Here is a 25,649-nt window from a genome sequence, read left to right on the forward strand (position 1 = left end):
TGATGGAGTGTATTCAGAAACATGGAAGCATGAAATTACTGCAGAATGTCAGAAGAAAAATTGGGGGGGGGTAAAAAGAAACATCCTCAGGTAAGGATTAAAAACATGCGCACACACACAATGAAAACAAATTGACCTGGGCCTTGAGCATTTTCTTCTGTTCCCTGAAAGCAAGGGGAAAGCTCTAGCTTGCTGGGTTCTGGGTCTGCTCTACATTTGTGTTTATAAATCTGTCTTCCGTCACTTGTGTCCCTGGAAATGCTGACACCCATCCATGTAACCTTCTCCTGCTTCCCATGAGTCAATTGCTTTTGGTGATGTAAGAAATATCCAGCCGAAACCGGTTTGGCTCAGTGGATAGAGCGTCGGCCTGCGGACTGAAGGGTCCCAGGTTCGATTCTGGTCGATGGCGTGTACCTGGGTTGGGATGTGCAGGAGGCAGCTGATCGATGTTTCTCTCTCATCGATGTTTCTAGCTCTCTATCTCTCTCCCTTCCTCTCTGTAAAAAAAAAAAAAAAAAAAAAAAAAAAAAAAAAAAAAAAGAAATGTCCAAACCTGTGGAGAATTTTTCTGTTTATTTGACTCAAGTTGGAGACATTTGCCAGGAAGGAAAGTAACAACAGATAGAGTAATGCTCGGGAGAACGGCAGTTTTGCATCTTTTTTATACATTAGCCTCAAAGGAGAAGACATAAGGGGGTTACATGACATTCACTGGTGATAAATTAGGGGGGGAGAGGTAAGGAGGAAAATCTCTGGGGTTGGATAAACAGTAAAAAAAATAGACACACAATTATTTTTACATCTATCGATTAGTTAACAGTTAATATTTAACACAAGAGCAATAATAATTGGGGCTCTGTGATCTTCTGTGCTGGGAGATTGTGCTTAGGAGTCTGTGAAACAGAAATGTCCCTGAAAATCCAAAGGTATGTCATCCCAGATGCAAAAAGACAACAGACAGGTTCAATAAGGTAAAAATTGTCCTTTACAAAAAACAAAACAAAAATAAAAAAACCAACAGGCTACTCCATAAATAACCAGGTGACTAGCTTTTACTTGGAAAGTTTTAACTTCAAAGCATCCTATATGGATTACTTTTCTTATAGGTCCCATTTCTCACTAAAATGCACCCAAAGAAAAAGGTGCTTGTGGGCATTGGCAAAGTGAGAAATGTGTGACATGGGAATGTCTCTGTAGGTGAGGTTGAAGTGGCCAGAAGAGGGAGAGAGAGAGAAGCATCAATGATGAGAATCATTGGTCAGCTGTCTCCTGTATGCTCCACACTAGAGGTCTCCCCTGGGGCCCAGGCTTGTGCCCTGACCAGAAATTGAATCATGACCTCCTGCTTCATAGGTCCATGTGGAACCACTGAGCCACACCTGCTGGGCTCTCATCATTGATATTTCTATCCCTCTCTCTCTCTTTTGATCTATGAATCAATAAAAATGTTTTTAAAAAATTAAAATATCTATTAAAAAGTAAAACATTAAAAAATATTCCAATACAAAAAATGTTTATTTCCTACACCAAAAAAGGCACAAAATTAAATTCCAACAGGCATCTTTTTTGTTCCACTGTTCCTTTTGTTAAAGAAAATTGCCAAAACTCATAGCAAATTAGGCAGAACATATGATAAGATGCTTTAACAAAGATACAGACTTACCCTAACCAGTTTGGCTCAGTGGATAGAGCGTGGGTCTGCGAACTGAAGGGTTCCAGGTTTGATTCTGGTCAAGGGCATGTACCTTGGTTGCGGGCACATCCCCAGTAGGGGGTGTGCAAGAGGCACTTGACTGATGTTTCTCTCTCATCGATGTTTCTAACTATCTCTCTCCCTTCCTCTCTGTAAAAAATCAATAAAATATATTAAAAAAATAAAAGATACGGACTCAAGAAATACACTTCTGAGAAAAGGCTCACCATAAAGCCCTAGAAAAAATACAATGAAACAACAGATAGGTAGAATGACAAAAATTATAGAATTTATTTAAATAAAGAATGATTGACAAAAGATTTGTTGAATGTGTAAAAGGTAAATACCTTACACACTGGTGGGAAAATGCCAAAAGGCACCATCAGTTTATTTTTATTTTTAAAGAATAGTTTATTGATTTTTAAAATATATATTTATTGACCTCAAAAAGAAAAGGAGAGAAAGACCAATGAAGAGAGATTATCATTGATTGGCTGCCTCCTGCACAACCTACACTGGGATTTGAGCTTGCAACTTGGAATCTGCCCTCACCGGGAATTAAACCATGACTTCCTGGTTCATAGGTCAAAGCTCAATAACTGAGCCATTCCAGATGGCCATTACATTAATTTTTGGTGAGAGAAAAAGAATGAGGTAGAAACACGATGTTCAAGTGCAACATTGACCAGTTTCCTCCTGCACACCCCCGTAGCCCACAATCCAGGCACAGGACCAGCAATCCAACTGATAACACTTCAGTGCACCCAACCAACTGAGCCACAACATCCATGATGGTATATTTAGTATAGATCACAAAATGCTAATCTTTGTAAATTTAAACATTCATATACACCATGACCTAGATTATGTACTGAAAATTTATTTTGACAAAGTTAAATGAAACTTCTATTGATATAAAGAATTATACAGAAATGTTTGTATCAGTTTTATTAGAAACTAAAGGCCTGATGCACAAAATTCATGCAAGGGACTCGGTCCTCACAGCTGCAGTGGTTTCCCTTAGCCCTAAGCAGCCCTGGCTTTGTCCGGAAGGTCACCTGGAAGGACGTACAGAAGGTTGTCTGGCTGTCTGGTATAATTAGCATATAACGCTTTTATTATTATAGATAACAAATGATTCAAAAAAATGGATTAACTATTGGTGATATATTCAAAGGTAATATTTATCAGAAAAAAAATGAGTTACTAGTATATCTTTACAAAATTTCCAAGTATTTATGAAACATAAATTAAAGCAGAAAAATACTTTGAAAATGCAAAGTGATCTATTAAAATGGAATTTAAGTCAATGGTTACTTGACTTAACCATTGACAGAACAGGGACAGATTTAAAAAAGGTCATGAAGCAAGTGCACAGTGACAGATATGGTCAGTGTTATGAGTATAATAACGATTTCACTTTCACGCACAACATCAAGATTTATGAAACGCTATACTAAACACATGTATTTTACTCATTATAGCTTTTAAAAATGGTTCCAGATTAAGAAGTGTGTTTGTTCCACTGTATTGGAAAAATAGGCTTGGCAAATCTATTTTCTTTTTCTTTTTTTTCTTTTTTTAAAATATATTTTATTGATTTTTCACAGAGAGGAAGGGAGAGAGATAGAAAGTTAGAAACATCGATGAGAGAGAGAAACATCGATCAGCTGCCTCCTGCACATCTCCCACTGGGGATGTGCCAGCAATCCAGGTACATGCCCTTGACCGGAATCGAACCTGGGACCTTTCAGTCCATAGGACGACGCTCTATCCACTGAGCCAAACCGGTTTCGGCTTGGCAAATCTATTTTCAATCCACCTTCTTATACCCTCTGGGCGACTGTCTTGCCTAGTGACAGAAAATTTAACAAACAATGGAGCACTTTCAACCAAACCAACAAGAATGCTGGCTGGGTCACAGAAGCCACATCCCTGGACTAAAGACACCCTTTGCCTTCATCTTTGTTTTTCTGCCAGCTCACCAATGGCTCTGAGGGGAACATCTTTGAGGCTACAGGAATCCACAAAACCTCTTGATGATAACCAATGACAATGACTGCATCCACAGAAGATAAACATGCCTGGAGACCCTCAGGTCTGTGTACACAATGCTCCTATACACTTTTCCTCAGAACATTCCTGGATGCACGTTTCTATGAGGAACATTCCATCTAATGAGCTGTATTCACTTCCAACACCAATTATGCCAGTGGTTCTGCATGGAAATGGTTTCCGCTAACTGCTATGGTCCTCCAACCAATTACCATCACCCATGGCAATGTAGGCATTAGGGCACGTGGCCCTCTGTAAGACGTGGGGAGGAGGTTCTCTTCAAATGTCTTAGCATCTTCCTTGAAAACAGGAAAAAGGAACATTCCATCTAATGAGCTGTATTCACCTCCAACACCAATTATGCCAGTGGTTCTGCACGGAAATGGTTTCCGCTAACTGCTATGGTCCTCCAACCAATTACCATCACCCATGGCAATGTAGGCATTAGGGCACATGGCCCACTGTAAGACGTGGGGAGGAGGTTCTCTTCAAATGTCTTAGCATCTTCCTTGAAAACAGGAAAAAAAATCAGTGCTCCCAGACATACTTGAGGTGGTCACAGCTACCCCCTCTTTGGAGTGATCTCTGTGTCTCAAAACATCCATCTTCACATGAGGACCAGAGAGTCCACAGTGTTTCCTAGGAAAATATGGGCAGCAATGTAAATTAGGCAAAAACTGCTGAGCTAATTTCGGCACCATACTGTTCCCTCCAGGGCAAAGAATGTCTGAGATCTCAAAAACGTTTCTTACCTCATCATGCTTGGAGAGCCCAGATCTCCTTATAAACTAACCCACACAGTAAATGGAACATCCAAGATTAAAGACGTCTTAGTAAAAAGCATGCATTATTTTACAAACCAAAAGGCACATGAGACTGGCAGTTTGCCAACATTAACGTGTTCTACGTGGCAACTCCTGAGAATGAAAAGAATTAAGAATTCCTAAGGGATCAGGTATTCCTAATTTTCGTCAACAAACCAGACAACAGAGTTAGCTTCCCTGAGCACACGAGGATGGTGATCAATACCATCTGTAGGGACCTTACACGAGGTGCAGGTGAAATACCTTCAGCAACAGAAATACGCAGTGACAGATATGGCAAGACATTTGTATGTTAAAAAGTGCAACATACACACATATGGTTCGAATATAAAAAACAACAGCGGAAACACCTGTGGGGACTTTACATAATGTAAGTGTTTAAATATGGGATATAAAGTAGACAAATTAGACTTTGCAATTTTTTTATGCTATTGTTAAGACCTGAGGAACATATCCTACACAACTAAGAAAAGTCTCACAAATTTAGCATTTGGATGAGAGATATCTTATGTTAATTGCACTCATAAGGGGTTTCTCCAGTATGAACTCTGATGATATTGGGAGACCATTGATACTTGTAAAAGATTTCCCATATTCACTGCTTTTATAAGCCTTTTCTCCTGGGTCAACTCCCCGATGACTATGAAGATAAGTCTTAGTGGTAAAAGATTTCCCACATTCACTGCATTAGGAAGGCCTTTCTGCAGTGTGAAATTGGTGATGATAATGGAGGCCATTCCAAGTGGTAAAAGATTTCTCACATTCACTGCATTTATAAGGCTTTTCTCCAGTGTGAACTCTCTCATGACGCCGAACCTCACTGCTAGTCATAAAAGATTTCGCACATTCACTGCATTTATAAGGCTTTTCTCCTGTGTGAACTCTCTGATGACAACGAAGATAACTGCTAGTGGTAAAGGATTTCCCGCACTGACTGCATTTATAAGGCTTTTCTCCAGTATGAACTCTCTGATGACGGCGAAGATCACTGCTAGTGGTAAAAGATTTCCCACATTCACTGCATTTAGAAGGCTTTTCTCCAGTGTGAACTCTCTGATGACACCGAAGGCAACTACTACTGGCAAAAGATTTCCCGCATTCACTGCATTTATAAGGCTTTTCTCCAGTGTGAACTCTCTTATGACGACCAAGATCAGTGCTAGTGGTAAAAGATTTTGGACATTCACTGCATGCGTAACGCCTTTCGCCAGTGTGTAAACTTTGATGATTACAGAGGCTACTGCTCCGGGTAAAAGATTTCCCACATTCATTGCACTCATAAGGACTTTCTCCAGTGTGAAGTCTCTGATGACAATGAAGGCTATGCATTGTCGTAAAAGATTTCCCACATTCACTACATTGGAAAGGCTTTTCTCCAGTGTGAACTCTCTGATGACGATGAAGGGTAGTGTTACTGGTAAAAGAATTACCACATTCACTGCACAGATAAGGCCTTTCTCCAGTGTCAACTCTCTGATGACAACGAAGGCCACTGTTATTGGTAACAGTATTCCCATATTCACTGCACTCATAAGGGTTTTCTCCAGTGTGAACTCTCTGTTGATAATGAAAGCTAGAAAATTTGGTAAAATAATTTCCACATTCACAGCACAGAAAACACTGACTTCCAGCATGGAAACATTTATCCTGTATAAAGGTGTGATTGCAGCCAATGACTTTGTTATATTCTTTTCTTGTGTTTTTTTTTCTCCTTTGAAACTTCACCCCACACTTCGAAATATCATTTGTCCTGTCCCTGGTCTGAGTAGCCATTAGGTGGAGATGTCCTGACCAGGAATGTATACCCTGACCAACCTCCCTACAGGTGAAATGATTTTGAGACACCTTGAAATTGCAGTTATTTGCAAGTGAGATCCTTTCCACGCTTCTAATGGAAGTCTTCTCTCTCACATGCTGCTGGTGACATTTTGCACTGAAATAAAATTGTTTTTCACATGCCCCACACCTCAACAGTATCTGTCTGTATTGTGTTCCCTGCAGCTCCATCATGTGGAAAATGTTTCCCCAAACTAGTCCACAACTCTCACAGGGGTGGCTCTTCTGGGAAGACAAGGATAACTGTGGAATCCTTTCCTGTGACAATTTTACACAAATCTTCTGTTCAGTCGCTGCCTCCACATTCTCTGCTCCACAGCAGCAACCTGAACAAAAGAAAACGCTGGTGAGGTACATGCTGACCTTATGAAAACAGAATATCTTCACCACAAATGTTTATCGGTCATGACTAGGCCTGATGCCATAGACTCTGAGGAAATGGCTGTTATACACTTCTTGGCCCCAAAGGTCAGTCAATGGTGAAAATCTCCCCCAAGGGAAGGACGGAAGCACAGGACGGGACACAAAGAAGAGAGGAAAGGTCTGCTAGTTGTTCCTCCACAAATGGCTTCCGATAGGACCTTTCATGCTGGTGATGTGAGTCTGTGTATAATAATTTGAATGTGCTCAAACCCATAAAAATCAATTGTATTAGAGCACATGATGTTCTACCTCAATACAGTAAATAGGTGTGCACTCTAAGGCTCTGCAGGCATGAACCAACAGTGGAGGGCACTAAAGAGAGACCTGTGAAAGTTTAGAGAGGTTAGGTTATCCAAGGACTGGGAATCCGAGTAGAATAAGCACTGATCACTATTAAAACTGAGTTGTTGACAAAGTGTCAACAAGAAGCAAGGACAAGCAGAATTGGGTGAGAAATGAGCAATGGTAACAAAACACTGTTGAACCAAATGGGTTCCTAGTTATGAATGTAACAAAGCCCAGGTGTAAAAACCTCCCTACAGCCCTTTACTCAGGCAAGACAGCCTGTTGATCCATTGTGTCATTCATAAAGTCATGTTTCTACTGTGATGCAGAAATGATTATTCCACTTAATTCCCAGTAGAGTTATTGCACAGGATAAATGATAGAAATTGTAAAAGAAACATTGAAAAGATCGATGGTTAACACTGTGGTACAACAGGGAAGCACAGATGAGATCACAGGCAATAGAGCTATGGGAGTGACATCATCAAGAGGGCAGAATCAGAGATATGAGAGTCTTTCCCCATCCAGAGTAAGTAGACAGCTATCCATGAACAAAAACCCACAGAAAATGGGAATAAGAGTACAATGAAGACAAACAGTATTACAGAACACCAAATAAGGACAACTGCACAGAACAAATGACTGGAAAGACTAGGTGAACAAACGTATTTGAAGACAGCTAAAGTGAGAAACATCGGTCAGAGTTATCTCTATCAACCACTGTGCTTCTGTTATCATTCACCATAGTGGTCTATTAATCAAAAAATACTGGAAATTTTCTTTTTAAAAATCAAAGAATGGCTCTAGCCAGTTTGGCACAGTGGATAGAGCATAGGCCTGCAGACTGAAAGGTCCCAGGTTGGATTCCAACACTAGGGTCCCAAATTCAAGTCCGGTCAAGGGCACATGCCCAGGATTTGGACTTGATCCCCAGTAGGGGGCGTGCTGGAGGCAGCCAATGATGATTCTCTCTCATCATTGATATTTCTCTCTCCATCTCCCTTCCTGTCTGAAATCAATAAAAATATATTAAAAAACCAACAACCACAGAATACTCTGGCCAGTGTGGCTCAGTTGGTTGGAGTATCATCCTGTGACCCTAGGGGTCTCGGATTCAATTCCCAGTCAGAGCACATATCAGTATGCAAGTTCCATTTCCACTTAGGATATGTGTGTACACAATCGATTGATATTTCTTCCTCATACTGATGTATGTTTCTCTCTCTCTCTCTCTCTCTCTCTCTCTCTCTCTCTCTCTCTGCCCCCCGCCCCCACCTCTCTTCCTCTCTATCTGAAACTGAATATAAAAAATAAATAAGAGCCCTAGCAGGTTTGGCTCAGATGATAGAGCGTTGGCCTGCGGATTGAAGGGTCCCAGGTTTGATTCCAACCAAGGGCACATGCCTGGGTTGCGGGCTCAATCCCCAGTAGGGGACATGCTGGAGACAGCCGATCAATGATTCTCTCTCATCATTGATGTTTCTCTCTCCCTCTCCCTCTCCCCTCTCTGAAATCAATAAAGAAATATATTAAATAAATAAATAAGAATTCCAAGGTAGTCAAATAAAAAAGAGAACTCAAAAAGGTCTAGGGACAAAGTAAATGAAAAGACTCCTACCAAAGCTCATGTATAAAATTCAGAAAATGCAATTCTAAGAGGAAATTTTATAGGGATAAATGCCTACAATATGAAAAAAGACCTAAAAAAAATACTGGCACCTCAGAAAACTAGAAACACAACAAGAAAGTAAACCCAAAGACAAAAGAAAGAAACAATAAATATTAGAAAACATAAATAAAAAGAACAAAAGACAAAATGCAAGAATACCTAACAGGTATTTTTTGAAAGATACAATATTAGAAAAACTTTAACTACACTAACGGGGGAAAAAACCCCAAAACAAAAACCAAGCCTCAAATAAACTGTAAAGAAATGAAAGTTAAGACATTTCACCTGACACTATGAACCACAATGCATGATAAGAGATGTTGATATTAGCAGATGACATGACCCTCCATAGAGAAATTTGTCAAGATCTATGAGCTTCTGAAATTAATAAACAAATTCAGAGGCCTGGGCAGGTGGCTCACTTGGTGAGTGTGTAGTCCCTATGCACCAATGTTGTAGGTTTGATCCCCCATCAGGGCACATGCAGGGGAAAGCCAGTAATGCATAGATGGGTAGAACAGCAGATTAATGTTTGCCACTCTCTCTTTCACTGTCTCGCTTCCTGTCTTTAAAATCTATATATATAAAAGCCTAAGTGACCAGCTGACAGGCTGACCAGCTAATACCTATGATGTGCACTGACCACCAGAGGGCATATGCTCAACACAAGAGCAGAAACCCCAGGCATGAAAACATGGAACAGACCGATGAATCACAGAGGGAAAGGAAACAGGAGAGGGAAGGAAGAGATTACCAAGGATATTATATGCATATTAGAAGTCCAGTGCATGGATTCGTGCACCAGGAGAATTCCTCGGCCTGGCCTCCAGGGTTTGGGCCGAAACCACCTCTCTGACATCCCCTGAGAGGTCCTGGAATGCAAGAGGGTGCAGGCCAGGTTAAGGGACACACACCCCCGCCCCCCCAGTGCACAAATTGATGCACCAGGCTTCTAGTAAATAAATAAAGGATGACTACTATGGCTCAGTGATTAAGCATCAACCCATGAACCACTGGTAGGAGGTCACAATTCAATTCATTGTTCAGGCATATGCACAGGTTGTGAGCTCAATCACCAGTGTGGGTAGTGAAGGAGGCAATCCTTCAATGACTCTCTGTCATCACTCCTGTTCCAATCTCTCTCTTCCTCTTCTTCTCTAAAATCAATCTATATATATATATATATATATATATATATATATATATATATATAGTTTATACAACAAATAAATAGCCCTGGCCCATGTTGCTCATTGGTGAAAATGCCAGCCTGTGCACTGGAAGGTCATGGGCTAGATTCCCAGTCAAGGGCAGGTACCCTGGCTGCAAGTCTGATACCGCTACCAGTATGGGAAAATGTGGAAGGCAACCAAGCAATGTTTCGCTCTCTCTGTCTCTCTCAATTTTCTCTCTCGAAAAGAAAATCAATGGAAAAAATATTCACACTACCTGAGTGAAGATAAAAAAAGAATAAAGAATTCAGAAAAGTTACAGGATGCAAAATAAACATACAAACATTAGTTCCATTTCTACACATTAGTAATAAATTCTTTGATAGGAAAATGAAGATAGTCAAATTTAAAATAGCATGAAAAAAAATAAGATAAATATAAATAAATGTGACCAAAAGGTGGAACATCTATACATTAAACCCAATAATCCTATCTAATAAAAGAGAAACATGGTAATTGGTGTACGACCGCTACCCTACCCATTGGCTAATCAGCGAGATATGCAAATTAACTGCCAGCCAAGATGGCGGCTGGCAGCCAGGCAGCTTGAAACTAACATGAGGCTTGCTTGCTTCAGTGATGGAGGAAACCAACGTTCCCCGCTTGCTTTGCCGGCCTCTGAGCCTGCAGTTTAAGAAACACTGTAACAAATATAGAAGCTAAACAAAACCCCAGAAACCTGCTTTCAGTGAGGCCGGGATCTCAGAGCTGGAGTTATACAGTGTTTCAATTATAGAACCGAAACAAACCAGATACCTTCTTTCAGCAGCAGAAGCCTCAGAGCTGGAGCCAGACCTAAATCTGGCCCAGAAAAAAAAAAAAAAAAAAGAGAAAAGAGCAGTTGGGAGCTTCAGTCAGCCTGAAAACAGCCCTCAGCCCCTCACCCAGACTGGCCAGGCACCCCAGTGTGGACCCCCGCCCTGAAGGGTGTGTGACCAGCTGCAACCAGCCATCATCCCCTCACCCAGGCTGGCCAGGCACCGCAGTGGGGACCCCCACCCTGATCCAGGACACCCTTCAGGGCAAACCAGCCAGCCCCACCCATGCACCAGGCCTCTATCCTATATAGTAAAAGGGTAATATGCCTCCCAGCACCGGGATCAGCGGAGCCAAGAGGCCTCCCAGCACCGGGATCAGCATGACAGGGGGCAGCGCCCAAACCCCCTGATCGCCCTGCGGGTCTGTGTGTGACAGGGGGCGGGGCCAAAACCTCCCTATCCACCCTGCTCTGTTCGTGACAGGGGAAGGCGCCCCAACCCCCTGATCAGCCCTGCTCTGTGCCTGATAGCGGGGAGCTCCCCAATCCCCTGATCGCCCTGCGGCTCTGTGTGTGACAGGGTGCGGCACCTCAACCCCCTGATCAGCCCTGCTCTGTGTGTGACAGGGTGCGGCACCCCAACCCCCGCACCCCCCCCATGGGCCCTGCTCTGTGTGTGACGGGGTAGAGCCATAACCTCCCCATCAGCCCTGCCCTGAGTGTGAGAGTGGCGGCGCCCCAACCACCTGATCGACCCTGCGCTGTGGGTGGTAGAGGGCGGCGCCCCAACCCCCTGATCCGCCCCGCCCTGAGTATGACAGGGGTCGGTGCCCCAACTCCCCTATCGGCCCTACTCTGTGAGTGACAGGGGGGAGCTCCCCAACCCCTTGATTGACTCTGCTCTGTGCGTGACAGGGTACGGAGCCCCAACCCCCCTGATGGGCCCTGCTCTGTGCGTGACAGGGGGCAGCGCCCCAACCCCGTAATTGGCCCTGCTCTGTGCATGACAGGGTACGGAGCCCCAACCCCCCTGATGGGCCCTGCTCTGTGCATGACAGGTGGTGGCACCGCAACCTCCCCATCGACCCTGCCTTGAGTGTGACAGGGATTGGTGCCCCAACCCCCCAATCGGCCCTACCCTGAGCGTGACTGAGGGTGGCATCGCAACCTCCCAATCCGCCCTGCACTGTGCATGACAGGGGAAGGCTCCCCAACTCCCCAATCAGCCTTGCTCTGAGCCCGACCAGGGGCTGCACCTAGGGATTGGGCCTGCCCTATGCCACCCGGGAGCAGGCCTAAGCCAGCAGGTCATTATCTCCCGAGGGGTCCCAGACTGCGAGAGGGCACAGGCCGGGCTGAGGGACCCCCACTCCCCCCCGAGTGCACAAATTTTTGTGCACCGGGCCTCTAGTCCTATATAATAAAGAGCTAATATGAAAATGGTCATCACACCCTCGTGCTGTAATGACTCAGACACTAAAAACTGGGGAAGGACACGAAGGGGGGGCAGTTGGAGGCAATCAGGCCAGCGGGGGGGCGGGGGGGCAGGACAGTTGGGGTGATCAGGTTGGCAGGCAGAGTGGTTAGAGGCGATCAGACAGGCAGACAGGTGAGAGGTTAGGAGCCAGTGTTCCTGGATTGGAGAAGATGCAGGCTGGGCTGAGGGACCCCCACCACTGTACACAAATTTTGTGCACCGGGCCTCTAGTACAGAGATAAAAGAAATGGAAGAAACCACAAATAAGTTGAAAGACATCCTGTGCTCATGAATTTGAGAAAGAAATATCGTGAAGATAACTACAGTACACAAAGCTATCTACAGATTAAATGCAATCCTGATGATTACTCCAATGGTATTTTAAAAAGTAATGAAAAGAGAATCTTGCCCTAGCAGGTTTGGCTCATTGGATAGAGCATCAGCCTGGGAACTGAAAGGTCCCAGGTTCGATTCCGGTCAAGGGCACATGCCCAGGTTGTGGGTTCAATCCCCAGTGGGGGACTTTCAGGGGGCAGCTGATCCATAATTCTCTCTCATCATGGATGTTTCTATCTCTCTCTCCCTCTTCCTTCCTCTCTGAAATATATATATATATATATATATATATATATATATATATATATAGAGAGAGAGAGAGAGAGAGAGAGAGAGAGAGAGAGAGAGAATCTTGAACTGTATAGAATGAAGACGTCCACTAACAATTGAAATCTTGAGTGAGAACAAAGCTGGTGGCATCACACTTCCTGACTATAATTTATTATAAAGAGAAAACAAGCAAACAGTGTGTTATTGGAGAAACACAGACCCATAGATCAATAGAACAGTACAAAAAATACAGAAATAACACCCAGCACATACTTTCAAGTAATCTGTGACAAAGCTGCAAGACACAGAAGGGAAAGATAGTTTCTTCAATGAATGGTGCTGTTAAAAATCAACATTCACATGCAAACAACAAAACTGGACACCACTGATAAAATTTAACTCAACCTGCAGGACAGAATTAAATGTCAGTGCTACAGCCCTAACCGGTTTGACTCAGTGGAATGAGCGTCAGCCTGTGGACAGAAGGGTCCCAGGTTCGATTGGGGTCAAGGGCATGTACCTTGGTTGCGGGCACATCCCCAGTAGGACGTGTGCAGGAGGCAGCTGACCAATGTTTCTCTCTCATTGATGTTTCTAACTCTCTGTCCCTCTACCTTCCTCTCTGTAAAAAATCAATAAAATATATTTTCTTAAAATAAAAAGTCAGTGCTACAACTTAAAAGTCCTTCAAGAGAACCTAGAGAAAAAGTTTTGGAGATTTGTTTTAGACAGGATTTCCTGAATGTGACACCAACTCACCAGAAAAAATAGAGAAAACAAACATTCCAGACTGCAAAAAATAAAGAAAAAGCTTCTTTATTGCACAACAGCAATAAACAAAATGAAATGAAAGGCAATCTAGAGGGTTGGAGAAAATACTAGCAAATCATATGAAGGAATCATTTGCAGAGGTTGTGGATTCAGTTCTGATCAGCACAATAAAGAGAATATTGAGATATAGATAGAAATTCACACAAATAGTTGAAGTTCCCCAGGAATAATAAAGGTATGTTAGCACTATACTGCAGGCTAATAACAATCCAATAACCCTGTCTCAAAACAAACTCTATATAACTTCATTAAAAACTTTATTGCAAAACACTAGTAACAAGCATCTGAGCTTGCCAAAAACATGGTGGCAGTAGACCTGCTGAACGCAGGGTTGCCAAAAACGTGGACTTTGTAGAAAAGCGAGTGTGGGGAGCAGTATCTGCAAAGCACAATTAAGCACATGCAAAATTATGTGTTCCTGTATGTAATAAGCAATTAATATATAAAATATACAGGGTAGTTAGAACACTCTTTAACCAAAATATAGTCAATAAACACAATAAGGATGTAGAGACAATTCTCCAAAAAATATGTACAAATGACCAACAGGAATAGAGAAAATGCTTTCCTCACTGATCAAGGTGGAATCCCTTAGGCTTCCTGTAACACTACCAACCACAAGTCCTTCCCTGTGAATTTAGTGCAGCGGGGAGTATTGGGACTTCAGGAATAGAAGGGAGCAGCAGAAACAGACCAACCCTCCCCAAGACAGCAACTACCCAGGAAACTGGAAAATCAAACAGTACCACAGTCTACGTGGGAGGACAGAGCACACCCTGGGGGATGGGGCTTGGGAAATGGCAAAGCCAAGTCCAGGTCACTGGTGAGAGTGAGGGTCTTACCCAGGGAGGATGTAAGTTCAAAGTTCTCCAGCATCACATTCAGGTACAGCTGTCTCTGACTCTCATCAAGGAGGCTCCATTCCTCCCTGGAGAAGTACAGGACAATGTCCTCAAAGGCCACGCCAACCTGTTAGAATTAAGACAATTGAAACCAGAGCTGTCTCTCTGAGAACCAGTAATCCTACTCCTTACACACCTTCCCCACCCTCAACCTCCTCCAGGGCCCCTGGTTACTGTGGACATCAGGTCCTAATGCCAGTGCAGGCTGCTCTCTCATCACAGTCCCATTACTCACTGCATGGCCCTCAGCAGAGCAGCTGGGTTGGCTGGGAAGGATTGGGGAGGGGAAGGTATAGTGCAATGCCATTTAAGGTCTGGGCGATGCCTGCAGGGCCCCAGCCTTGCAGCCAAGCAACACCACTGCAGTCTCCTAGATCCTGCCTCCAAGACAAAGCCAAGCGTGGGTTTGTGCTTCACCTTTAAGTCCCCACACCAGGTCCGGGACCATCAGCTCACACTTCCTCCAGATGTGCTCACCACTGGGTAACGTTTATCCCCTTCCCATGTTCAGACCCCAGGGTCACTCCCTCAGCTCTGCCCCCTTCCGGCTCCAATGCCACTGGATATCGCTGGACTCACCCATGAACTTGGCATATGGCGTGTGGAGAGCTTGTAGTCCAGACGGATCCAGGACCACCCCTGGCCCCTGTTGGACCCCACAGCCGGGAAAGACCCGAATGAGCCTGTGCCGTCCTCCCTGCAGCCTCTGCTCTTTCCGTCAATACTCACAGCCCACATCCTCAGGGACCTTCAGATGCAAGTCACCCCGTCCTCTCTGCCCTGCACTTGCTGTGTCCTCGGAAGCCACAACACTCCTCTCTCCCCTCCGCCTTCCCCACGGGCCTCCACGCGGGACTGAGCTGTAGGACGGGACAGGCGCCCTCCCCAGGCTGCGGTGTCTGTGTGAAGAGGCGGTGAGGGCCTGGGGGACACAAACTCACCTCAGCCCGTCTCCTCAGCGGGGGCGCCGCCATTGCCCTCTGTGAGCTGAGCCGGGCGGGAGCAGCGGGAAAAGCCGCTCAGGAATGGCGGTCCCGTCCGAGGCCTGGCGCTTCAATCTCACGTGTGAGCTGTGCGCACCCCTGCAGGCTCCCACCATGGGTTGTGAGGCGGGGAGCACCACCCTCTAGCCTTCTCCACGGGACTCTGCGACCAGGAGCTCCTGACCCCAGCCGCCAGACGAGAGACAGAAGACAAAATCCGACCAGGACTACCGGTCCCGCCCTACAGAAGTGGAAAAACGGACACGCCTTTTCTGAGCTTCCATTGGCTCAGCCTGGTGTCATTCCACGCCCGGCCTTCTGGGTAATGTAGTTCCTACGCTCCAAGTCCAGGATCCTGTATTTCCACAGCTCATTCCAGGACTGGTTTTGAGGGCAAATAGCTGAAGAACACACCAAGTATACTCAGGGCCCTCCAGCGCCTTCAGGGGAGGGGATTATCAGGGAAAGTTTGTTTCTGAGGCGCCTGCGTGGCTTCCTTTAGTTGCGGGTTTTGCATATCTTTCTTCAGGACCAGCTCTTTTCTGAATGGCAGGCATTGTTTCTTCATTCTGGACTTTTGGCACGTGTCTCCTTCAGGCCATATGTAGCTGGGGGAGGTGGCTCAAGTCTCTAACAGCTTCTACCTGCCTCTATTTAGACTCCATTATACAAAGTTAATGGCACAGAACAGACACTCATACTTTAAAGGCATCTGCTTCTGATGCCATCCGAAGTGCAGCTCTGCCTGGGCTGCAGTGTGGATAAGATGGCCAAGAGACAGGTGAAAAAATGTTCTAAGTTACTGATCATCAGAGAGATGAAAATTCAAACAACAATTAGGTATCTTCCCCACCCTCAACCTCCTCCAGGTCTCCCCAGTTTAGGGTGGACACCACACCCTAATGCCAGTGCAGGCTGCTCTCTCATCGCAGTCCCATTACTCACTGTGATTGCCCTTGGTTACAACAGATGGGATAGGAAGGACAGCAGAGAAACACCATCTAAGCTCTGGGCAATACCTGTAGGGCGTCAGCCTTCCTGCCAAGCAATACCACTGCAGTCTCCCAGATCATGCCTCCCAGACAAAGACAAACCTGGGTTTATGCTTCACCCTATAGTCCCAACACCAGTCCTAGCTGGTTTGGCTCAGTGGATAGAGCATTGGCCTGTGGACTGAAGGATCCCGGTTGGATTCTAATCAAGGGCCCATGCCCTGGTTGCAGACTCCATACCCAGTAGGGGGTGTGCAGAAGGCAGCTTATGGATGATTCTCTCTCATCATTGTTGTGTCTCTCACTCTCCCTCTCTTAAATCAATAAAAATATATATATTTTTAAAAGTCCCGATACAAGGTCTCCAGGACCATCAGCTCACACTTCCTCCAGATGTGCACACCACTGTGTAATGTCTACCCCATCCCAACTTCAGACCCCACACTCACTGCCTCAGCTCTGCCACCTTCCTGCTCCACAGCACAGGACCTCTCTGGACTCACCCATGAACTTGGCATATGGCAGCCAGAGAGAGCTTGTGAGGTTTCAGAAGTATCTACCACAACCCAATTCCTGGTGGACCCCACAGCCTGGGGAAGGCAGGGCATGCAGCTCTGAAATCTTCCATGCCTGTCTCTGATCTTGGTTTCAATACTCACCACCCACATCCTCAGCGTAATTTCAGATACACGTAACCCCTGTCTACTCTACTCTTCCCTGCATTTCCTTTGTCCTCAGAAGCCACAACACTCCTCTCTCCCCTCCACCTTCCTCAGGGTCCTTGACAGGGAACTGAGTTGCAGGAAGTGACAGGCACCCTGAACCCAGGCTGTAGGGTTCAGGGTTATGAGGCGGAGAGATGATGTATAGCGATGTGAATGCACCTGAGCTGAGCTCAATTGAGCAAGGCCGGGGGGTGTGGTGGTGGGGAATAGAATGTAGGACATACCTTTGAAGTAAAGAAGAACTAGCATGCATAATATAAACTTTAAATTGAACTCTTGTTTAACTTTTACTTGCACATCAATAGAGATAAATACACTTTTGGGAGACTTGAATTCTGGCAAAGTAACTGGTGTTTTTGTTAATGTGAAGATGCCACTGTAATTATCATAGTGAAAGATAATTCGTCCCTTATAGACATATTGAAGATGTCAGCGGAGTTGATGTTTCAGGCATTCTCTATGAGATAAGATTGCACAAATATTCACAAATTATACTTACTGTAAATGAAATACATATTCATACTGAAAGATGAGCTATGTATATACAGCTCCAGAACTTTAAAACCACATGAAATATTATAAATAACAAATGATGATGGGTATGCATATGTGCAGTGAATCTTTAAAATTCATAATTCTGTAAGAACCTTGTACTACTTAAAAATTAGGACCAAGTCTGCCTGGTGTGGCTTACTGTACGAGCATCAACCTATGAAAGAGGAGATTAGGGTTTGATTTCTGTTTTGGGTAGAAGCCTGAGGTGTAGGTTTGATCTGAAGTGGGGCCGGGGGGGGAGGGGGGGGTGTCCAAGTGCAGGAGGCCACTGATCAATGATTCTCTCTCATCATTGATGTCTCTATCACTCTCTCCCTCTCCCTTCGTCTCTGAAATCAATAAAAATCTACTTTTTAAAATTCAGAGCAAAAAACACAGTGAAGTATAAACCCAATTGGAACATGTCATAAAGCATTAAAACTAAGTAACGTAGCAGAGGAGTTGAAAAAAATCTAAAACCGGCTAGGGCTAGAAATAACTTCTAAATGAAACTAACCTCCAGGACACTGAAACTGGAAGAATGATCACAGGAGTGGTCTGACACTCTCCGCAAAGTTCTGACACGGGGCCCTACCTGGTTTGCCTCAGTGGATAGAGCATCTGCCTGGAACTGAAGGATCCCAGGTTTGATTTGGGCCAAGGGCACATGCCTGTGTTCTGGGCTGCATCCCCAGTACGGGGAGTGCAGGAGACAGCCCATGCAGGATTCTCTCTCATCATGGATGTGTATTTCTCTCACTTCCTCTCTGAAATCAATTAAAAATAAATAAATACATAAAAAATTTAAAAATCAATAGAAAAAATATCCTCAGTTGAGGATTTATAAAAACAAACAAACAAGAACAACAACAAACTTCTGACTTATTCTTAGAAAAAATACAATCAAACAACAGTGAGGTAGAATGACAAAATTACAGAATACGTTTAATCTCTAGACTATGTAGAATGTGAACACCTCACACACTGGTGGAAAAATGCAAAAAGGTACAATCAGTTTATTTCTAAAGAACATTTTATTAATTTTTAAAAATATATATTTATTGACTTTTTAGAGAAATAGAAAGAAGTACCAGTGATGAGAGAGAATCATTAATTGGCTGCCTCCAACACACCCAACACTGGGATTTGAGCTGGCAACTTGGAAATGTGCCCTGACTTGGAATCGAACCATGACTATGTGGTTCATAGGTCAAAGCTCAATGAATGAGCTACACCAGACAGGCAATTTTATTAATATTTGGAGAGAGAAAAAGGGAGAGGAAGAGAAACACGATTTGAGAGGGAAACATTGACCAGCTGACTCCTCCGCACCCCATTCTGGGGAGCTAGCATACAACCCAGGCACAAGCCCAGTAATTGAACTAGTAATCCTACTATGCATGGGATCACACCCCAGCAAGTAAGCTACAGAATCCATGATGGTATATTCAGTTTAGATCACAGAATGTTAATTTTTGTAAATTTAAACATTCAACTACAAACCAACTCAGATTAGGCACTGAATTTTTGGTAAAGGTAAATGAAACTTCTAGTCATATAAAGAATTATACAGCCCTAACTGGTTTGGCTCAGTGGATAGAGCATCGGCCTGCGGACTGAAAGGGCCCAGGTTCGATTCCAGTCAAGGGCATGTACCTAGGTTGCGTGCACATCCCCAGTAGGGGGTGTGCAGGCGGCAGCTGGTCGATGTTTCTAACTCTCTATCCCTCTCCCTTCCTCTCTGTAAAAATCAATATATTTTTTTTTAAGAAAAAGAATTATACATTAACTAGAGGCCTGGTGCACAAATTCATGCACGGTTGAGGTCCTTCTGCCTGGCTGGCAATCAGGACCATCCAGGCGGTCTCGCCCAGTCCCTGAGAGAGGTTGGCCACTGGTAAGGAACTACAGGAGGGCTCCAGGGCATGTCGGCCCTGTCTCACCAATGTCCTAATCAGCCAGACCCCAGCAGCAAGCTAACCTACTGGTCGGAGCGTCTACCCCTGGTGGTCAGTTTGCATCATAGCAACTGGTCGATTGGTCGACCTCTTGGTCAGACACTTAGCATATTAGGCTTTTATGCTAGAAATTCTGGTGCATGAAATTCATGCAGTTGTGGGGGAGGGGGGGTCCCTCAGCCCAGACTGACTCCTCTCACAGTCCTGGAGCCCTCAGGGGATGTCCTACTGAGGGCTTAGGCCTAATACGCAGTCTGGCCTCCCTCTGCGGGCTTATGAGGGGAAGGCACCACCCCCATCACCCTGCTGCTACTGCCACTGCCACTGCCAGCTGCCAAGGTGTTTTCATCAATATGGACTCCAGTCCATTCACCACAAAAAAATGACAAATTTCTTTAGGCATTTTCAAGATGTCTCTTTCATAGGATATGACATTTCTTTCTTTTTTTATCCTCATATGAGGATATTTTTCCATTTTTAGAGAGTGTGGAAGAGAGAGGAAAAGTCAGAGAAACATCAATGTGAGGTGGACACTTCGATTGGTTGCCTCCTGCATGAGGCCTGACCTGGGCCCTGGCCAGGGAAGAGCCTGCAACCTAGGTACATGCTCTAGATCAGAATCAAACCTACGCCCATTCTCTATCCACTGAGCCAAACCGGCTAGGGCAGGATATGACATTTCTTAGCCCCTCCAGCAGTGGACCTTCATTTTTTCCTCCAGGAGTGAGGTGGAAAAACTCTTGATCACCTTCTTGGAGTCTTATTATCCAAGTTATTAAGAACACTGCCAGTGGAGTACAGGGAGCTTAGCCAGTGAGTGGTCGGAAAAGGTGTTTCCTCTGCAGCTCATGCACAGAAGCAGGCCTGCTGGGACCGGGTGGCAGCAGCGGCTTGGGCACGCCCCCCTGCCTCCGCTCCAGGGCTGCGCCATATGTGGCTTGCCTCACAGTGCAAGCAGTCCCCTCCCGCCCATCTGCGTGCAACCTCCTCCTGAGCTGTTTGTGAGTGTTATGGCATCCCAGCCAATTTGCGTATTATTATATATATATATATATATATATATATATATATATATATATATACACACACACACACACACACACACACACACACACACACACACACACTAAGGCCCAGTGCATGAAATTCGTGCACGGGGGGGGGGGGCATCCCTCAGCCCCGCCTGCACCCTCTGCAATTTGGGACCCCTACACCTTTTTCTTATCTAACTTCTTCACATTTAAAATAATTAACTGAAATACCACCTACTCTAGGTAATCCTCTTTGAACAAATCTCTTTACAATCTGTATTAAGTATTTTCATAGTATATCATTCTTTTTAACAGCAACTTAGAATGGATGCAGTGTGCTTCTTATTCTTGCATCTGAATTTTTTCTTGCTCTTGTAATAGCAAAGCTTATCTAATTTACATTTGCCCTTCAAGGGCTTATATTTGATTAAGTTTCTAGTTGGCTCCCTGCTTTTTTTTTTTTAAGCAATAAATTTGGGTTGTGATAGTAAGCCTAACTTGTAATCAAGCCTGTAGGTCTTCCTATCTGAATATTTCTATTTTTTTAATAATTTTTATTTCTTTAGTATTACAAAGAGTATTACATATGTCTCCTTTCCCCCCCCTGAATATTTCTATAATACCTATCACTTTAGCGTACCAGAAATTGTGTTCATTTATAGAAAATAATAATGTCACCTGATCATTTGCTCTTCTAGTAATATTTTATAGCAAAATGTATTATTCTAGTAATTTAACTATTACAAAACTGAGGCGTGCAGAAATAAATCACATTGAACAATAAATGGCTCAAATTTCAAAGCATAGTACCTTTAGGGCCTCCCTTGTCCTGTGCCTCAGATATCATAGCATATTACACAGTTCACATGGAACTCAGTTTCCTGTAAAATAGGAAGGGATCCCATACTCATGAACCAGCTACTTCCACGCATATTTTTGTATTTAACTCACAGCACATACTCTTTGTACTATTTGTTGGAAAATCATCCTAGCAATTGCCTCTGTTCCTCTCTATATTGTTGCCTTACATTCTGATGTCATTACTGCGCTTTTATCACCCACTCGCTCTATCTAATAAGATTGTGAATTATTTAAGTGCAGAGATCATGACTTGAGCTTGTGTGTTCCCTGTCATGGTGCCTAGATAAATACTCAAATGCCATCCAGTCCAAATGACTGTGATGAGAGAGGCCCACCGTTGCTGGAGATCTCTGATTTTTATTTAAGTGGTCTCATTTGTTCTGCGCTTGTACAGAGGGGTGAGTAGTAGCTGAGGGAATTTGAGGAAACCCAGACAGAATTCTTCTCCTAAAAGATTTTGCTAAGCTGGCACCCGGGACCACCGGGCATTTGTTCAATTAAAACCTGGACACACAGCAGTAACAAAGGCACTGGTCTCCTACTGCTAATGCCTAGGGATCAAACCCCAGCCTGCAGGAACTTACCCCGGCAGTCAAGACCCGGCGCTGGGTGAACCTGGGCTAGTACTCCTAACTCTGGAAAGAGGGAGACTTCCTGTGGCTGCAGGCTAGAGGCCCTGGACTCTGCGCCACCCACCCAAACAGGTCCATAGCGCAGGCTGGTCAGCAGAACGGCTTCTTCGCCTGGGATCGCAGGGAGGCGTGGCCTGTTGTTTGCCTCAGAGGGAGGCCTGTTTTGTTCGCCCTGAGAGCGAATGGGGGAGGCCTGGCCTGTTCACCCCACCAGCAATCGCAGGGAGGCCTGTTCTGTTCACCCTGCGATCGTTCGCAGGGAGGCCTGTTCTGTTTGCCCTGAGATAGTTTGCGGGGAGGCCTGGCCTGTTCACCCACCAGTGATTGCAGGAAGGCCTGTTCTGTTCACCCCAGGACCGATCTCGGGGAGGCCTGGCTTGGCCTGTTTGCCTCTGTGATGGGTGCTGGGCTGGGGGGCGTGGACCCAGGCTGCTGCTTGGCACCTGCACAGGCGCAAGCAGCCACAGGGCGAGAACATCCACTTGGCACCTGCGCCCATTGGCCCAGATCGGCCGGGGCGTTCTGGGACCCTAGCTGCTCAGGACCTATGCGCAGGCCTACAGACTAGGAGCGACCTGGGTCCCGAGGATGTTCCTGGGACCCAGGCCGCTTGTGCTTGTGTATGCAAATTAACCACCATCTTTGTTGGGTTAATTTGCATACTCTCCTGATTGGCGTAGCGAAGGTATGGTCAATTTACATGTTTGTCTATTATTAGGTAAGATAGACTAGCGGCCCATTGCACGTGGAGGGGGGTTCCTCAGCCTGGCCTGCATCCTCTTGCACTCTGGGAGCCCTTGGGGGATGTCCCACTGACGGACATCCTTAGCGCTGCCACTGCCACGGAGGCAGGAGAGGCTCCCACCGACTCTGTTCTCACCAGCTGTGAGCAGGCTTCTGGCTGAGTGGCGCTCCCCATGGGAGCGCACTGACCACCAGGGGCAGCTCTGCATTGAGCGTCTTCCCCTTGGTGGTCAGTGTGCCTAATAGCAACCGGTCTTTCTGCAGTTCAGTTTATTAGCATATTAGCCTTTTATTATATAGGATACTTTGTACCAGCTTTTTAGAAATGACCAAATACTCATTTGGATAAACTATTGGTGATATATTCCAAGTAAAAATATCATAAAAAAAGATGAGTTACTAATATATCTTTAATAAATATCCAAAAATTTATGAGAAATAAAGCAGAAAAATACTTAGAAAATGCAGTGATCTATTGAAATGGAATGTAAATCACTGGTTACTTGTTAGTCTGTGAAGCACATGTACACATTAAAAAAAGTCATGAACCAAGATTACAGTGACAGATATGGACAATATCTACGTATAGAAAAGCCTAAGAGACCAGTCGCTATGATGCGCACTGACCACCAGGGAGTAGATGCTCAATGCAGGAGCTGTCCCCTGGTGGTCAGTGCGTTCCCAAAGCAGAAGCGCCACTCAGCTCACCTACAGGGATAGATGCCAGGCTTCGAGCTGGCAAGCACAGCTGTGAAGGCACGAGCCTCTCCCGTGTTCACTGCCCCTGCACACCCCTACCCCATCCTGACCAGGACCAGGATCAAGACCAGCATTGAAACTGACTGAGCATGAGCTCACTGCTGCTTCTCAGACATGGGCGTGCCAGTATTACCTTAGAATGGGTGCGCAGAGACCACGGCGGTGCAGCACCGAACCAACTGAGCACCAGTGGCAGCAGCAGCAGGACCAGGATGAGCGGGAGCATCACGGTACCTGGCCTTGGCTCAGGCTCCTCTCTGGTCGCCTTGCCAGTTGGTACTTGGGAGATGATGGATGCCAGTTTCAGATCAATCCCCACAGGCCACGCTGAGTGACCTCACCAGTGTATGAATCTGTGCACCAGGACTCTAGTTATGAGTATAATGATGGCTTTAGTTTCATGAACACATCATGATTTATGAAACAGTATACCTAACCTGTACTTTACTCATTATGCCTTTTTTAAAATGATTCAAAATTTAAAAACGTGTATATTTAACTATATTAGAAAAATAGGTTGGGCAAGTCTATATTCAATACACCTTATGCCCTCTGGGCGCAAGTCTAGCCTCAATGACAGAAATGTAACCAACAATAAAGAACTTTCACCCAAACCGACAAGAATGCTGGCTGGGTCACAAAAGCCACATCACTGGTCTACAGACACTGCCTTCGTCTTTGTATTTCTGCCGGTGCACAAATGGCTCTGATGGGAACATCTGAGAAGATACAGGAAGCCATAAGACCTCTTAATTACACTGAATGACAATGACTCGATTGACAGAAGATAAACATGCCGGGAGATCCTCAGATCTGTGTACCGGTACACACCACTCCAGCTGTTTTTTCCTCCGAAACATTCCTGGATGCAAGGTTAGATGAGGAACATTCCATCTAATGGGCTGCAATCCTCAGCAAAACTCACTAGGTCACCGTTTCTGTAATGGTTTCCTCTAACTACTATTGTACTCCCAACAGTGACAGTCACCCATAGAATTGTAGGCTTTAGGTCTCAAGGCCCTCTGCAATACCTGGACAAGAAATTCCCTTCAAGTGTATGGGGATCCCTTGAAAAACAAGAAAAAAATTCATGCTGCTGGAAGATATACTTCAGGTTATCACAACACCCACTTTGGAGTGATCTGTGTCGCAAAGCATCCAGACATCACATGAGGACTAGAGTCCACAGTGATTCCTAGGAAAACGGGGCAGAAATGAAAATTTGGCAAAAACTGCTCTGGAAATTTCTGCACCATACTATTCCCTCAAAGGCAAAAATGTTTGAGACCCCATATGTTTTTCTCCTGATCATGCTAGGAGAGCCCAGATCTCCTTATAACTCATAGAGTAAACAGCAAACCCAAGATGAGAAGTCTTAGGAAAAAGCCTTTATTATTTTACAAACCAGAGACATGAGACTAGCAGTTCTTGCATTGATGACTTAGGCACTCAATAAATTCATCACTGGCATCTAGGGAAAGTATGCCCTTGAGAATGGCAGTAGCTCTGCAATACTATGTTTTCTGGGGTCAACACTAATGAGCCCTATATGGCAACTTGTGAGAAGGAAAACAATTCAGAAGGGCTCAGGTATTCCTAATTTTCTTCAACAAACTACACAAACTTCCCTGGGAACAAGAGGATGGTGATCGATGCCATCTGTAGGGGCCTTATAGGTAGTTCAGGTGAAATACCTTCAGCAACAGAAATATGTAGTGACATAGATCTGGCAACACATCTTTGTATGTTGGAAAGTGAAACATAGATATGTATACTTCAAATATAAAAATAAAAACAACAAAAACACTTATGGGGACTTTATATAATGTAGGTGATT

The 25,649-nt window shown here is 44.7% G+C and overlaps 3 protein-coding genes across 3 annotated transcripts in view; all 3 read right to left on the bottom strand.

Annotated features, from left to right (window-relative positions):
* The window catches only part of LOC118649192 (zinc finger protein 501-like), a 329,437-nt gene extending 313,833 nt beyond the window's left edge, over window positions 1–15,604 (bottom strand). The window contains exon 1 of the mRNA XM_036296041.1: window positions 15,535–15,604. The gene's annotated coding sequence lies outside the window, so the exon portion shown is untranslated. The remainder of the gene's footprint in view (window positions 1–15,534) is intronic.
* Window positions 1–25,649, bottom strand: part of LOC118649184 (zinc finger protein 615-like) — a 1,009,024-nt gene that overhangs the window by 474,932 nt on the left and 508,443 nt on the right. The gene's annotated exons all lie outside the window — the stretch shown is intronic.
* On the bottom strand, window positions 3,372–15,671 carry LOC118649214 (zinc finger protein 660-like). The gene is made up of 3 exons (XM_036296097.1): window positions 15,535–15,671; window positions 14,534–14,660; window positions 3,372–6,737 (listed from the first exon to the last, which is right to left on the bottom strand). The coding sequence occupies exons 1-3, from the start codon at window positions 15,565–15,567 to the stop codon at window positions 5,263–5,265; spliced, it is 1,635 nt and encodes a 544-aa protein (XP_036151990.1). The 5' UTR covers window positions 15,568–15,671; the 3' UTR covers window positions 3,372–5,262.

Source organism: Myotis myotis, unplaced genomic scaffold, assembly GCF_014108235.1.
Source record: "Myotis myotis isolate mMyoMyo1 unplaced genomic scaffold, mMyoMyo1.p scaffold_m19_p_28, whole genome shotgun sequence".
Taxonomy (NCBI): Eukaryota; Metazoa; Chordata; class Mammalia; order Chiroptera; family Vespertilionidae; genus Myotis; species Myotis myotis.